The sequence below is a fragment of the Protopterus annectens genome, chromosome 16.part0 (assembly GCF_019279795.1).
Source record: "Protopterus annectens isolate FY-2018-M chromosome 16.part0, PAN1.0, whole genome shotgun sequence".
Lineage (NCBI taxonomy): Eukaryota > Metazoa > Chordata > Ceratodontiformes > Protopteridae > Protopterus > Protopterus annectens.
The window spans coordinates 737529164-737542552 of NC_056750.1; the positions used below are offsets into that span (position 1 = coordinate 737529164).

General features: G+C 36.1%; 1 protein-coding gene across 1 annotated transcript in view; it reads right to left on the bottom strand.

Moving 5' to 3' along the window:
- Window positions 1-13389, bottom strand: part of TLR4 (toll like receptor 4) — a 90559-nt gene that overhangs the window by 66309 nt on the left and 10861 nt on the right. The window contains exon 2 of the mRNA XM_044058177.1: window positions 1120-1286. Coding sequence (XP_043914112.1) covers window positions 1120-1286 — 167 coding nt within the window. The remainder of the gene's footprint in view (window positions 1-1119; window positions 1287-13389) is intronic.

Sequence of the window (13389 nt, forward strand, 5' to 3'; positions counted from 1 at the left end):
GATGCAAACAAAAAAATGTAATTGGAAATAAGTAGAAGGATTTCAAGAAAAATTAAAAACTTAAAAACATGTATAAATAAATAAGTCACTTAGCCCAGATGGATCTGGCTTGACAGTGCAGAAGTCATACCAAATTTGTAATGCCAACAAATCAGGAGAGTTTAGCTCAATGAATAGCAACTATTTGAAAAATGTGACAAACTCACATACAACGGCTTTTTAAATACTCAGGAAAACTGAAAGAAGAAGCTAATTAGAGCACACCAGACAATAGCAACATAGCGAAAGTCACCCAATAGAAAGCACAGGCATGCAACTAGTCTGGCCTTCCTTTTCCAACCACAAGAAAAAAGCTAACAATCTAAATTCAAATCGGGTCACTAAATTAACTATGAACAGAGCATGCTTAATCAATATACTCCAAAAATGTAACTGGACATAAATACAATAATTTCAGGCAAGGAGCGCAGTTTAGTGAAAATGATGTAAGTGAGTGAATAAATTAGTGAGGTTAGGCAAAAATGGCAAGTATATTCTTTATTACTTAAATCATTTTCCATATGTATTGCCCTCCCTTCACTTTGTTTTGTAAAAATTGCATGAAGTTTAGCTTGGTGAAACTGAGCGCTCTGATCACTTTCCAAAGGAAAATGCCACTGGTACACTTTCTATGTATGTGATGGCAGTGATTTCTTACTTTTAATAACTTCTCCCTTCTTCTTGATTTGCGATTGTGGAGTTCATATACATGCTTAAAGCTTTCTGTGGGATTGCACATCACTCAGAGGGCTATACGGGTCTTGTGATCCTACAAAAATAACTTTCTGTATTTAATTTGGATGAAGTTATGACCCCTTGTTTTCATCCAGTTGAAACCTAATCCAGATGTAACTCAACAAGTCATTGTAGAAGAGTGCAAATCAATTTTATACACACACACACACACACACACACACATATATATATATATATATATATATATATATATATATATGAACTAAATTCTTTTGAAGAAATATGAGTAAAACACACTGTTATACATTATTGATAAAAATAACTATGCTATTTATATTTACTAACTGTATCATATATCTTCACATACAGGCAATATGGACTTACCTGGTGAGGTCCAAATGCTGAAGGTTAGGTACTGTACTAAACATATTGTAAAACAATTTAGGTAGATAATTAAAACTGAAATCCAAATTTTCAGTTGAATTTGCTATTTGTAATGGAATTTGTGAGAGGTTCTTCCCCATACATGAATAAGATATACCAGGGACAATCTGCAGTAAACAAAAAAAAAATAAATAAATAAACAAATAAACAACTTACTGCTGAAACACAGCATGTATCTACCACAACTATATAATTAGAACAATGACTTTTTTAGTGTTCTGAAACAGAGCTAAGTTAGAAATGGCAGACTTGTAAATGTGAAAAACCTTATTTGAATTAAAATAGATTTGCTTGCAATACTGCATTATATGTTATAGAAATAATCAGCTGGAATCAAATTTTCTTTCCTCTTGAATCTACGTCAATATATAATAATGTAGGGATCTAGTTAAGTATTGAAGGAAATAGTAGCATATTTCGGGCTATTCTAAGTATAATTTATCTTTAGTTTTTTTTTGTTTGTTTTTTCATAGTTCACAACAACAAATTTGTAATACTGCTATCAAGAAGCTCATTAGCTCTGTTTTTCCATGAAAATATACCCACAGATATACCCTTCTCTCCATGCATGGTATTGGACCATATGCATTCCAGAATAGTGAAGCAAAAAAAAAAAAAATGGAAAATATTTCAAATATTTTCATGTCTTACATATTATACTCATTTGTTTTTTGGTTAAGCTGGTGAAAAAGATTCTCCAGGATTCAGAAAAATGAATGATGCCAATTTTATTCGGAGAATGCTTTAGTGCCAAGTAGTGTAACAGTAGTAATCTGTGACTCAGACATAAGGCCAAATGGTACATCTGATTAATGGATCATTATCCTATTTCTGAATCAAAAACTGTGCCATTAGGCCTCACCATGTCAGTGCTTCCTCCTACCAGCCCATGGACTACAACTGCACAGATACATTCAAACAAGAACCCATACACGAGTGAGTATGCATGCGAACAAACATACATACACATACTCACAAATGTGCAGTCAGCATCAATCATGCCCACACAAACACACACACACAAATCTGAGTGCAAGTTCAACCAAATAATAAACTTATTAGACTAAGCACTTTTGTTTATGAAAGCAAAGGACTTCATCAGAGCCTGAATCATGAAGCAAGCACTTCTATTTAAAAACTAAACAAACTCATGATCAGACAAGCAGGTTCAGCGCAATTTAAAAAGATAGACATCTCTAATAAGTTCATTCATGTTGCAAAATGAAAATTACTAGTTGTTCCATAATGGACCCACTAGCTGCTACTAGAGATTATAAAAGCCAATGGAGATAATCCTATTGAATGTTTCTACAACCAACATTTATGTTCTTCAATGCAACCTTGACAATTCAACTAAATGTAATATGTCCACTCATACCAGTGACTTTAAAATATATAATTTTAATTTTTGGAACTTAACAGACACACTTTCATTTACTTATAAAAGATTACCTTTGTCCCCACTGGAAGGGCAGACATTTATAAGACTTTCAATTAAAATGCCCTCCCCAATTTGTTGCTGTGATGATACCCTCACACAAGATCCATTCACTCAGCAGGCAAAAACCTAAATGATGCAAAAAAATTTTTCAGAACCTCTGGTGTCTCCCTATTTTTCATGCATGTATCTAGAAAATCAAGGCCTTATTAATACTTTCCAAAAAACACAAAAGCATATAACAAGACTATGTCAGTGATTCTTGGTACCTCTCTTCATTTAACGCCCCTATTTAAGCGCTCCATCACTTATCTTTTCCTCTTCTACTCCTTGCATAGACTATTTCCAACAATCTGCTAGATTTTACACTATCTGTCATCTATAATGTTGATGTATGTCACCCCCTTCCATCACTCAGCCTTCCTATTTTTCCACCTACACTAATACATTAAAACCTTCTCTACTAACCTCTCCAAGAATATTCCCTTTTATAACTCTTCTTTATATCTCAATCACTTACCCAATCATAGCTTTTTGCATCTTCATCACACTTCCCACCATGTTCCTTATTACTCTTCACATATTAAAATGCAAACTGTTTTCTCACTGTATTTTCTTTTCACCTGAGAACGTCCACTGCATGTTATCTGTTGTTTATGATTTTGGTAGTTAATTTCTTCTTCAACTTTTGAGTTGTCAATATTTGCTTACAGTAATGTCTTGAGTTTATGGGTTTTTCCAACCTTGGCCTCTGCCCAAAGGGGTCCTGCATGCCCCGGTTGAAACATCATTGTAAACAAATAAACAAGATTGTTAGATTCTAGAAGAGTCATTACTTTATCTAGACGAGAATATATTTGTAATCATAAAACTACCACCATTCTGAAAGTTTAAGGGAAGTGATGAAGTACACAGCTGTACTAAAGATAAGGCTACAAGAATCATTTTAAAGTTTCAAAAAGCCCAAAGAAAAATGGCCTTCTAAGAAGGGCTACAGAAAACAACAATTGAAGATGGCACTCATGATCAGAACAGTCCTACTTCATATCCACATTTCAAACTCTCTCTGCTTTATACAGTAACTGAAGAGAGACAACAGTAACTGAAGAGAGACAACAAGATTTAATCTAGTTTCCCATAACAAAATATTTTAGATGTCTCATAATGAAGTTGGCCCATGACCACATTGTAGTGGACATTTAGACATGATAAAAACAAAGGCTAGAATTTCAAGTAGATTTTACTGGCCAGGTATTATGAAGGAAATATGACATTTCTGTTTAGCTTATTTCAGATTACTAAAAGGCAGAAGACTTGTGTGTGTAGTTTTCCCAGAATGCCAGAAGATAAAACATAACATAGAGTTTAGTAACCATGTGATCCCCTTATCTATAAGAGAAGTTCAATTTCATCAAACAGTTATGGGCCTTGTAGATCCCCAATAAATACTGGTAACTTTTAATTGTGTCACAGGTTTTCCAGAAACGTTTGTTTAAAATAAGCAAACACTATGGCTATAGCAAAATAACTTGTGCTGCTATTTTTATTTTCAGAATTTCAAATTGTTGTTAATTCATTCTTTTAATGACTACAGTAATACATGAACTATACCAGTTCTTCATGGTGAAGCAATTGAGAAACTCTGTATACCATACTCAAACAGTCTTTGTAAAGCTGTACAACAAGGTAAGAAAAATTGGGCCATCTGCTTCCACATCTTCTCTTCACTGTAAGAGAAGGACCCCAAGTCTCAAATGGATTTTCTGAATTTGTACTGTTGCATGGCAGGCATCTGTGAGGATTGCAAGATTTAACAATGGAATCCTGGGAAGAAGGACACACTGCCTTTAAGACTGTGATAGGATATTAGGTCTAACGTCACTACATCCCTGGCAGGGCGTTATTTGTACAATAACACATCCCCGCTAGCCATTATTGTGTTTTGAGAATGAGCTGTTAAACTGTGTTTTAATTACTATATATATGTGTGTGTGTGTGTATATATATATATATATATATATATATATATATATATATATATGTGTGTGTGTGTGTGTGTGTGTGTGTGTGTGTGTGTGTATATAAATATATATATGTGTGTGTGTGTGTATATACATATATATATATGTGTGTGTGTGTGTATATACATATATATATATATATATATATATATATATATATATATATATATATATATATATATAATTATTTTATTTTATTTTATACATAAAATAGTTCCTCTTCCTAATGTTTCTAACATGCTCTGTTATATGTAACTGTTGTTGGAAGAAGTATTTTACATCCAAAATACAAGTTTGTTAAGTATTTAATGTCAATACACAAATGTATATTCAGAAGCAGTGCACCTTAAATAACAAATGACTACAGTCAGTTAATAATGCCAGCCATTAAAAGTTCCATATCTCTCAACTGTGCAGATTTTCACAAAATGTCCTGATTTTTTGTCTCATTTTTTGGGGTCTGTTCCTTATAAAATTTATGGTTTGTTGGCAAATCATTGGGGGTTGAAGTCAATAAATTATGACCTATTTGAGTTTGCAACTTTATATTCTTCAGAAAACGTGCACTAACATAAATCCTGTTATTAAAGCAACTTTCGCATTTTCTAAGAATATTTAAATTCTGTCCCAATTTTTGGACCTTCTACCTACCTCAGTTTCTCTCTCATTTTATCTTTCATGCACTCAAGCATTCATGCAGTCATACACATAGACAGAAACACATGCAAACACATTTTTTTATATTTTTGTTAAGTATCTTTTAATTTTAATTTTACACTTGTTAAACAGCAAAGGCACAGTTTAACCAATGTAACTGATGGTGGGCGTTAACATTTTAAATGCCCGAGCTCCAAGGCGGCTTAATATGCTGCCTTGAAGTGGTGGACTTGTTTTTCAATGGGCATATCCTGTACATTAGCACCCTGGTGGAGAAAAACGTGATGATGTACAGGTCAGCAGTTCTCTAAGATACATTGAGCCATCATACCCATTATCAGAAAATACATGCAAGGAGCCCAGTAAGCCCAACAGAGTGCATATAATAGAAATGACTACAACAGAGAGTTTCAGGACAAAGTAAAGGGGCATGTACCAGCTGTCACTGCCAAGAACTATTTTGCTAAGTGACAATCTTGTTTTGAAGTAATAGAAAGTAAATGAAGTAGATCATGAATAAGGCATGTTAGAAAAAGAAAATCAAAACAAGTTACATCCCATAATAATGTTGAAGCCCCGGAAACAAAATCATGTTTTGGTAGTGAGCAAGCTTGCTTAAGAAGGTAAAAACACTGCAACATGTCCTGTTCTAAAGGCAGAGGAAAGACTGTCAGTAGTCCAGAAGTAGAAAAGTAAAGAACCGGTACTAAGGAATAAATACAAGCTCTTACAATTGTGTGACAGAATTTATTTTACTCAGCTTCATATGGAGACTATTACTTGTTAAAAAAGGACATATACAAAGCTATTAAATACCAAAACCCCTATGTCAAGCAGGAAAAGATGAAATACAGAAGCCGCTTAATTTGAGGGTAATAATGGAGTCACAAAATGAGTGCAACATCCCCACTGGCCTGGGTTCCAAAACTGATGGGACTAGAACATTTTTAACAGCTCTAGAAAACTGAATGGTATATGTATATCCAGCTTTATTCCTAACCCATATGTGGATGTGAATCCATACAAAAGTTGTGCATGGCTACGTTTCCATCCAAGTGGTACTTGCCTAAAGGTTACTGGCAACTCCTGTTAACTCCGCAGCTAAGGGAAGATGTGCATTTCTAATACCTGATGGTCTTTCATTATAGCATGATACCATTTGGCCTTCATGGTGGACCAGCATAGTTTCAAAAGCTTATGGATATGATTTTTAGACCCCACATCACATATATAGCAGTTTACTTCATAATGCACTTATAGTTTTCTGAAGATGCAGACATTCACCTTGTGAAGGCCCAGGTTATTATATATGCCTTAAGATAAATAACCTGATTAGCTGTCAAAGCAGCCAACTATAATTTGGGTACAGATGAAGACTGTTATTTGGTCTGCATTATAGTAAGAAGAATACTTAAACCCAGGGAAGATAAGAGAAAGGTATGTATTGGCCCATACTCACAACCAAAAAACAAATCAAGGTATTTTTGGTTTTGTCCAGTTACTACCACAAATGTATAGCAGCTGTCTCTGCTACAAGATGCACCAGGATTGATTTAACCATGGGGAGGGCTCCGCATTGAATGTCAGATGTTTGAAAGAGACAAGCCAGGCATTCAAGAAGTTGAAGAGGGTGTTGTATTATGAACACACCTCATTAGCTCCAGATTTCTCCAAACAGTTCACAGTGTTCAGGGATGCCTCTAACACAGGCTTAGAAGCACTGATGCTTTAGCTTCTTACAGGTCTCTATAGGGGAGTAACATCCAAGTTGCAGTGATCTTAAAGTTAACACTGAGAATAGAGACATTCAGCAACTGACCGAGTGTACTACAGACTGCTAAGAGGTGACCTGTGTCTGGCATACAAGGCTTCTTCTTACCCATTACTTACAGATTTACTACACATCAGCAAATCATCAAATGGCATAAAAAGTACTCACTCTAGGGATATAAACCACTACTTCAGCATCAACAAAACCATTTGGAGGGAGTACACCTCACTGCTATGATTACAAAATTCTTGGCTTTGGGCTAGAGGGTTAATTGTAATACATTACCTTGAAAATTTGCCATGAGCTTTTAAAATTGTGTACTTTAGAGCACAGTGTCTGAATATTCTTCCCTTGCATAACTAGCTTAGAAAAAAGGTGGGTTAAGTGATAATTCTGGGTACATAAAGCCAGAAAGCAGTAAACCAGGCAATTAGCTCCTAGGCTATAGGAGGATTATTACGAAAAAAGACCTTGGAAGTGTGAATTGGTAGACACCAGTTAGACCTAACCTCTGGAATGTACCTGAGAAATGCAGCTCAAGTGAAGTGCTTCTTTTATAAAGGTAGAAGCATGGCCTAGGAGAGGCCTGCAACCTTGGTCTTTTGATTTAAAGACAGCCTATAACTAGGAGAGCTGTGCAAATTGTTATTATTAGATCGTTTGGTTTAAGTACAGCCTATCTTCTAGGAGAGCTGTGCAAATTGTTATTATTGGATGGAATCAAGCTAAGATCATATTCATATGTTCACAGGTTAATAAGTTCACAGGTACGTACAAGGCAAGTCGCTCTTGTGCGTCATTTTAAGAATATATTCAGTTTCTCTTTTTGTGCTTCAAAATAACCTATCAAATTGGGTTACAGACTGGCCTTACCAATTCATTGGTTGATAATTTTATACTACCCCTAATGAGAATAACAGGTATCATACCAGAAATAATTTGAAGAGGCCATTGCATGGGATGAAGCACTCCTGAGCTGCCTCCTGTGTCCATTAGTAGTACAGGGGCATTCCTGAGGTAAATGTTTTGTTTCCCCTCCATAGATCCAAGTTTCTCTTAAATATGGACTGGGAAGAACTTTGTTTTATGTGGATGGGGAGTCTGTCCCAGAGCAGGGGTATCCTCTGTGAAACATACCTACCCCTCCAAACCATTCTGCTAATATTGCAGAAGAGATATGGTTACATAATATAGTAGCAGAGCTTTGAGTCAGTGCTTATAGATTATGTTGTTTAGGCCTTGTTTTCTTTTAGTAAGGTATCTCTGTGGGCATTCCATTTGTTTTGTGTGTCTGGCAGATACATGCCAAAGGGTGCATGATATTCAGTGACTGGCCTAATGAGGGCTGAGTAAAGGGGACAATGCCATCCCTAGATCTAAACACAATCCCTTTGTTTATAAGATTGGCAATACAGAAGGACTTTCTTACAATAGACACGTTGGTCAAAAGTTCATTCACTGTCCACATAAGTTCCCAAATTCTGAACTGTGTCAGCTCTTAGGACTGTAATGTCTATATGGTAGTTCCCTGTGGTAGATGACTTCCCAAAGGAGTTGTTTATTTCAGTGAAAAGGGCAGCAACATTCTAGAAATTAGTCTTCTTACTTTTTCTCAAAATTATTTTCCTTCTATTATAAAGATTGTCAATATTATGATTCTACAATGTGGGTTTAATTCTGGGGTTTGTCCTGCACTTGTTCATACTTGTATTGCTATGCAGCTGTTTACATGCTGGTATAGTGTGCTAGTGCATATTTCTGCATATTCTGTGGAGTTAACTGAGTTTTGTGGGGATATGAAGCTTTCCAATGTACCATTAATGATTACAACGTCTCATAATCTTTGTTTGACTCTTTGGCAGGCGTTGGTATCTGTTCAATTATTTTAGAGAGGGCCATGAACTGGGATGACACAGTGGTGCAGTGGCAGCGTTGTTACCTCACAGCAAGAGGTTCTTCGATTCGATTCTCAGCTGGGGTGCCTTCTATGTAGAGTCTGCATGTCCTCCCTGCATTTGTGTGTGTTTCCTCTGGGTGCTCTGGTTTCCTCCCATGTTACAAAGACATGCATCTGGAGCATTTCCCCAGAGCCTCCACTCAAAATTGTCTTCATTCCAAGTCGGACTTTCCCAGTAAACAAATGTTAAACAAATAAATAAATGAACTGACCCTGGGTACTACAGACCCAGAAATCTAACCAGCCTCATCTTGCAAGGCCAAGGAAATAATTATCATGGACCTTATCAACAAAGACATAAGCAACCTCCAAATGCTGAACTCAACCCAGTTTGGCTTTGTTAAGGGTAGATTACACTTATTAAACCTGGTAGACTTCTTTGAGAATGTCACCAAATACATGGATGAAGATAAGACAGTGAACACAGCATCTCTCAACCTTGCCAAGGCTTTCAACATAATTCCCCACTCTGGCATCATTGAGAAGCTCTTCCAGATAGAGATTAACCCATATGTTACCCTTATGTTACTAGATGGGTAGCCAATTGGCTCACCGACAGAACACACTATCAAAATTGGTGAATGCCCCTCCACCAGTAGACTAACATGGGGGGGGGGTGCTGGACATCTTACTGTTTTTCATCCATTTCCCACACATCCAGGCCAAAGTATACAGCCTTTGGCTCACCAAGTTCACTGATGACTGCAAACTGGGAGCAATCACTAAGTCCCCCAATGATGTCAAAAATTAAACTAAATTCAAAAAAATGCATTATTATTATTCCCTTTGGCAAAACAGAATTCCCTACAAATTACAATACTGACAGCACCCCTCCTGAGCTCCAACCCAGTGCTGCGAGAGTTGGGAACACAGGTTGACAGCAATCTGAACTTTAACCACCAAATTTCCACAGTTGTAAGGAAAACCTTCTGCATAGCACACCTCATAAGCAAGGCATAGCATCCAGGTCAAAGGATGTTACAACCCCACTGTACTCGTCCTTCATCAGACCACTAATAGAGTATAATGCACCCATTTGCATGCACCTTGCCAGACATCTGCAGCAGCTGGGGAGACCTCAGAGGTTTCTCACTAAGAAAATAAAAGCAGTCCAAGCCATGACCTACATCGACAGGCTGAAAATCCTGCCACTTTACACTGTATTTTATAGGCTGCTGAGAGAGGACTTGTGCCTGGCCTATAGGGCAATCTCCAACCTGCACTAATGGAAATGCTGCACATCAGCAAGTCACATGACACGAGTCATTCACTCTAGGGATCTCATCCCAGCCTGTGACATTAACAGATCATGCTGGAGAGACAGATACACCCCCCCCCCAGAGACTGCTACTTCTCTGGAATAGACTCCCACTTCATGTGAAACAGAGCTCTTCAATGACTCTATTCAAATGTAACCTACATAATTGGATGGGAGACTGCAATTTTGCCCCTGGGAACCCACAAGGACAGGAGTAGCTGGTGTTGAACACAGACCCACTTTGTTCATAAATTCATTCTTTGAGTACCCAAAAAAGAAGAAATGGGAAGATACGGAATTAACATGAATAGGCTTGTAAAGTCTCTGGGACTGGTAGCCTAGTAAATTTCCTTTAACCTACAAGGGCAAGTGTGATTTTTAACTTGTGAAAATAAATAAACATCTCTTTTTTTATGCTTGTCCTTCTCTATCTTCTTTGCAACACACACACACACACACACACACACACACATACGCACACACACACACACTTTATATAAATATATATATATATATATATATATATATATATATATATATATATATATATATAATAGCACATCACATGCCATTTTTTTTTTTTTGTTATGAGGAAACACTGCAGTTATTTGAGCTGTGTCATGTGTTTACCCAGTATATACCTAAAGGGTTATCATATTCTCTGATGGATCTGATAAGGGAGGAATAGAAAGGAATAACAATTTCCCTTGACCAGACAATAAACCTCTGGTAATTGGTATAACTGAATACAAGGATTTCCTAAAAACAGCAGAAACATGGTAGTCAAAGAACAAATTTTCAGTGAAAGAGTCCAGGTCCCTTAAAATTGTGTCACACTTCAAAAGGGTATCATTTATATGTCAGTTGCACGGCTGAGTGTTTGATATTGTACTATGTTTCTAGGTATTTAGCTAAAGGCCATGATCCTTATCCATCTATTTGTGTGTGTTACACCATCCTAGAGAGCCTAGGAGTCCAGTTGAAGTGTCAATGATAGCTCCAAGATGGACATCATCTGCATATTTGGTCATCCAGAGACAGTTAAAATTGGTATTGACATCTGAGAACAGATACTAATAAAAAGAGGCTGAAAGACCGATCTCTGGGAGACACCATTAGTAATGACCAGAGTAGTAGCCACTTCATTTAGCTCCCAGTGCTGCTCCACTTTCTGCCACCCCTCAACTGTAAGATAAGAAAAAAAAGTAACTTCTCCATCTGGCATGCCTTACCTCCATCATAAGGAAAGGAGCACCAGGAGGAGCAAAAAAAAAAATGAGTTGAAGCAAGTGCTAGAGTTCTGAGTGCAAAAGCTTAGCATTATCCAAATTAATTTATGTACTGGAATTCTGTAACACCTCGCATGTAGAGTGACTATCATCTTTTCCCACCCTAGCAACACCTCTTATAACTACCATTTTCATGAAAGCATGCCCCCTGCACTAACTTAAGGTTGGGTTCATTTCAGTTTGCTATCTAGCATCCTACATAGGAGCTTACATTTAGTTTAATTAGCTTGTCTGTAGTACCAGAATGTGGGATCGTATCCAAGGTTTTCATCAGGTTGACATAAGCATTGTGCACCAATCTGCCTGCATCCATTTCATTCATTTGTTGCATGAAACTCAGGATGGGAAAAATTATACAGGCTGGAGACTTCAATTTACCAGAATCAGATGGAATTAATATATACTCAACAATATTAGTAAGGAAATTACCAGAGAACCGAACATATTAGACAGTGTTTGTGCTCCTAATGAAATGACGGTGACTTCATGTCAAATTTTATCACTAGCGATGTGTAGTGATCATGGGTGTATAAAGGTTAAATTACTGCTAGATAATTCTGCTAAACTAAAATCTAAATCAAAGCTTAGAAGATTAACAGCCCATATGGAAGCAAAACAGTCAATAAAGGAGTAACACGTTTAATGGAAAATCTGCTGAAGGAATGTGACAAGTTTTGAGAGAGAAATTGCTGGAATGGGAGAAATCAACAAAATGTTTAAAACCAGTATCTCGGCACGTAAGATCAGAAGGGTATATTTTCATTAGAACATAATTAATTTAGGTGAGAGACAAAAAATATAAGAAATGAAGAGGTCATACTATAACTTTGAAAACTGACAGGCAAATTAAACATAGTGCAAGACAAAATCATGAAAAAAATGAAGAAAATATATATAACGATATTGACTGTAACATGAAACCATTTATAGATACATGATAAGCAGTGGAAGTAAAGATAAATTGATAAATTGTGTATACATTCTAAATTTTACTTTTTACCACCACAGATTATAGATATATTTTTAAAAAATATCTTATACAAAGCAGTTTGGCTTCACAACGGGGGGCTTTGTCCTAATGATATCCAGATAACCTCAGATACTGAAATCAAATCAGATTATACTGAATATGAACTACTCAAACAGCACACAAGCAAAGCATGAGGAAGAGAAAGAATTTGTAATAATGGCCTGAAAACTCTTTAGCATGAACTTATGAACTTACAGTACTGGTATATCTGTTATTCACTAAGCCATTTAAAATGCGAGGAAATTCCTCACGACTGAAGACACGTACTTGTTAAACCTATTTTTAAGAGGAAAGGGGAACAGGACAGATCCAGAGTCATACATACCGATAGGTTTACTTTCATGCTGTGGAAAAAAAATGGAAAATGTTATTTTAGATAAATTATTCCTAAAAATTGGAAAGGTTGGGACATGAAACCATATAGCATCATGTATATGTTGATAAGAAATCTATAATCATTCAACAATAACAATAATAATAATAGCAATAACAATAAAATAAAAGCTATAAATAAAAAACTGTGCTGTTATGCAATTTATATAAACTTATCTTCAAAATCTGATACGGTCATATTCAAAACACTGATCAGTAAATTAGAATACCAAGATATTGATGTAATCTTGATAAGATAGATAGCTGCATGGCTTATAAATAGGACAGGGCAAGTATCATACAGCAACTGAACGGGTAAAATTCTAGGCTAAAGTTAGTGAGTCCCACAAGCTTTTTTGTACTAGGTCCATACTTGTTTAGGTTGTAACTTTCAAATCTCTCTCTTTATTGGTGTTT